The sequence below is a fragment of the Pongo pygmaeus genome, chromosome 13 (assembly GCF_028885625.2).
Source record: "Pongo pygmaeus isolate AG05252 chromosome 13, NHGRI_mPonPyg2-v2.0_pri, whole genome shotgun sequence".
Taxonomy (NCBI): Eukaryota; Metazoa; Chordata; class Mammalia; order Primates; family Hominidae; genus Pongo; species Pongo pygmaeus.
Genome location: NC_072386.2, coordinates 66690683 through 66692118, shown reverse-complemented (window position 1 = coordinate 66692118; position 1436 = coordinate 66690683). Strand labels below are relative to the sequence as shown.

The window sequence follows — 1436 nt, the reverse complement described above, 5'->3', positions numbered from 1 at the left end:
ACATATATATATACACACACACACACACACACACACACACACACACACATATATATATATATATATATATATATAACCAGTCATCTTTTATTTGGAGGTTAATTCCCATTAGGATATGAAAGGATTCAGCAACGATCAAGACTGTGCTTCTCATGGAGGGGCTTGGGCCAAGAAGGTCATGATGGGGAGTGCAGAGCGTGTCCCCTTCTTCACTGGTACCTGCGTAGCTGCTTGTGCTTGAGCTCCTTGTAGGAAAGGCAGTAGCGGAAGAGCATGTAGCCTGCCAGCACCATGGTCAGCCCCGAGATGCTCCCCTTCTTCACGTCGATGTATTTGTTGTAGTACCAGTAGTAACCTCTTTGAATCCCTGTGGCAATGACTAGATCCTGCATCAAGATCCAGCTTGGCAGCTCCCCTAGTTTGACCTCCAGACGTTTCTTGTCCTTCGCTGGTATGACTGACGCCATCTTGGAGACCTGGTGTCCACTGTGCCTATTTTAGATTCTTATCAGACTGTGTCCACAAAGACCAATCATTTAAAAAGTGAAATAGATATTGGGCTATAGAGTCTTAAGTCTTGACTTTAGTATGAATATGAGATATATATAAAATTTAGAAATTCAGAAATCTCAAGTATGTTTACTTTAGAATGATAGTTTAATGACTTTGGGATTGTTTTAGAAGCTGTATCAACATCATGTGTAAAAAAGAGAGAATAATAATATTTTCTTTCTTTTTTTTGAGAATAATAACATTTTCTAAATCCTAGATTTTAGTCTTATTTGACTCAAGGAACAAACTAGTAGTGAGTGTCAAGTGTCTCATTTTTATCTTTTATGCCAAAGAGTGCTAAATGTACTAAAAATAATGCCTACTGTGTGGAGGGGCAGGTAATCAGTTCTGGGATTCTTCTTTTTTTTATTTTATTTTTTTTGAGACGGAGTCTTGCTCTGTCCCCAGGCCGGAGTGTAGTGGTGCGATCTCGGCTCACTGCAAGTTCCGCCTCCCAGGTTCAAGGGATTCTCTTGCCTCAGCCTCCAGAGTAGCTGGGATTACAGGCGCACACCACCATGCCTGACTAATTTTTATATTTTTAGTAGAGATGAGATTTCACCGTGTTGGCCAGGATGGTCTCGATCTCTCGACCTCGTGATCCACCTGCCTCAGCCTCCCAAAGTGCTGAGATTACAGGCGTGAGCCACCACGCCCGGCCTTGGGATTGTTATTTTTAGTGAGATGCTCTGAAAATATTACAACCTATAAATTTCATTTGGCAGCTTCGAGAATTACAAATAATTCAGTAGGCTCTTAGATATCTGAGTTTCTGTCTCACTCTGGCTGGCACTTTATAAAATATGTCAAGAAGAATGTTAATGTTGCATGTGGAAGAGATATCCCAGGAATCTGATCTTGAGAACTTGAACATAATGTTAATG

At 40.8% G+C, this 1436-nt stretch overlaps 1 protein-coding gene across 1 annotated transcript; it reads right to left on the bottom strand.

The window, feature by feature from the left end:
* Positions 1-209: 209 nt before the first annotated feature.
* LOC129043484 (ATP synthase subunit f, mitochondrial-like) lies at positions 210-467 on the bottom strand. The gene has a single exon (XM_054500168.1). The coding sequence runs from the start codon at positions 465-467 to the stop codon at positions 210-212; it is 258 nt and encodes an 85-aa protein (XP_054356143.1).
* Between the last annotated feature and the right edge of the window lie 969 nt (positions 468-1436).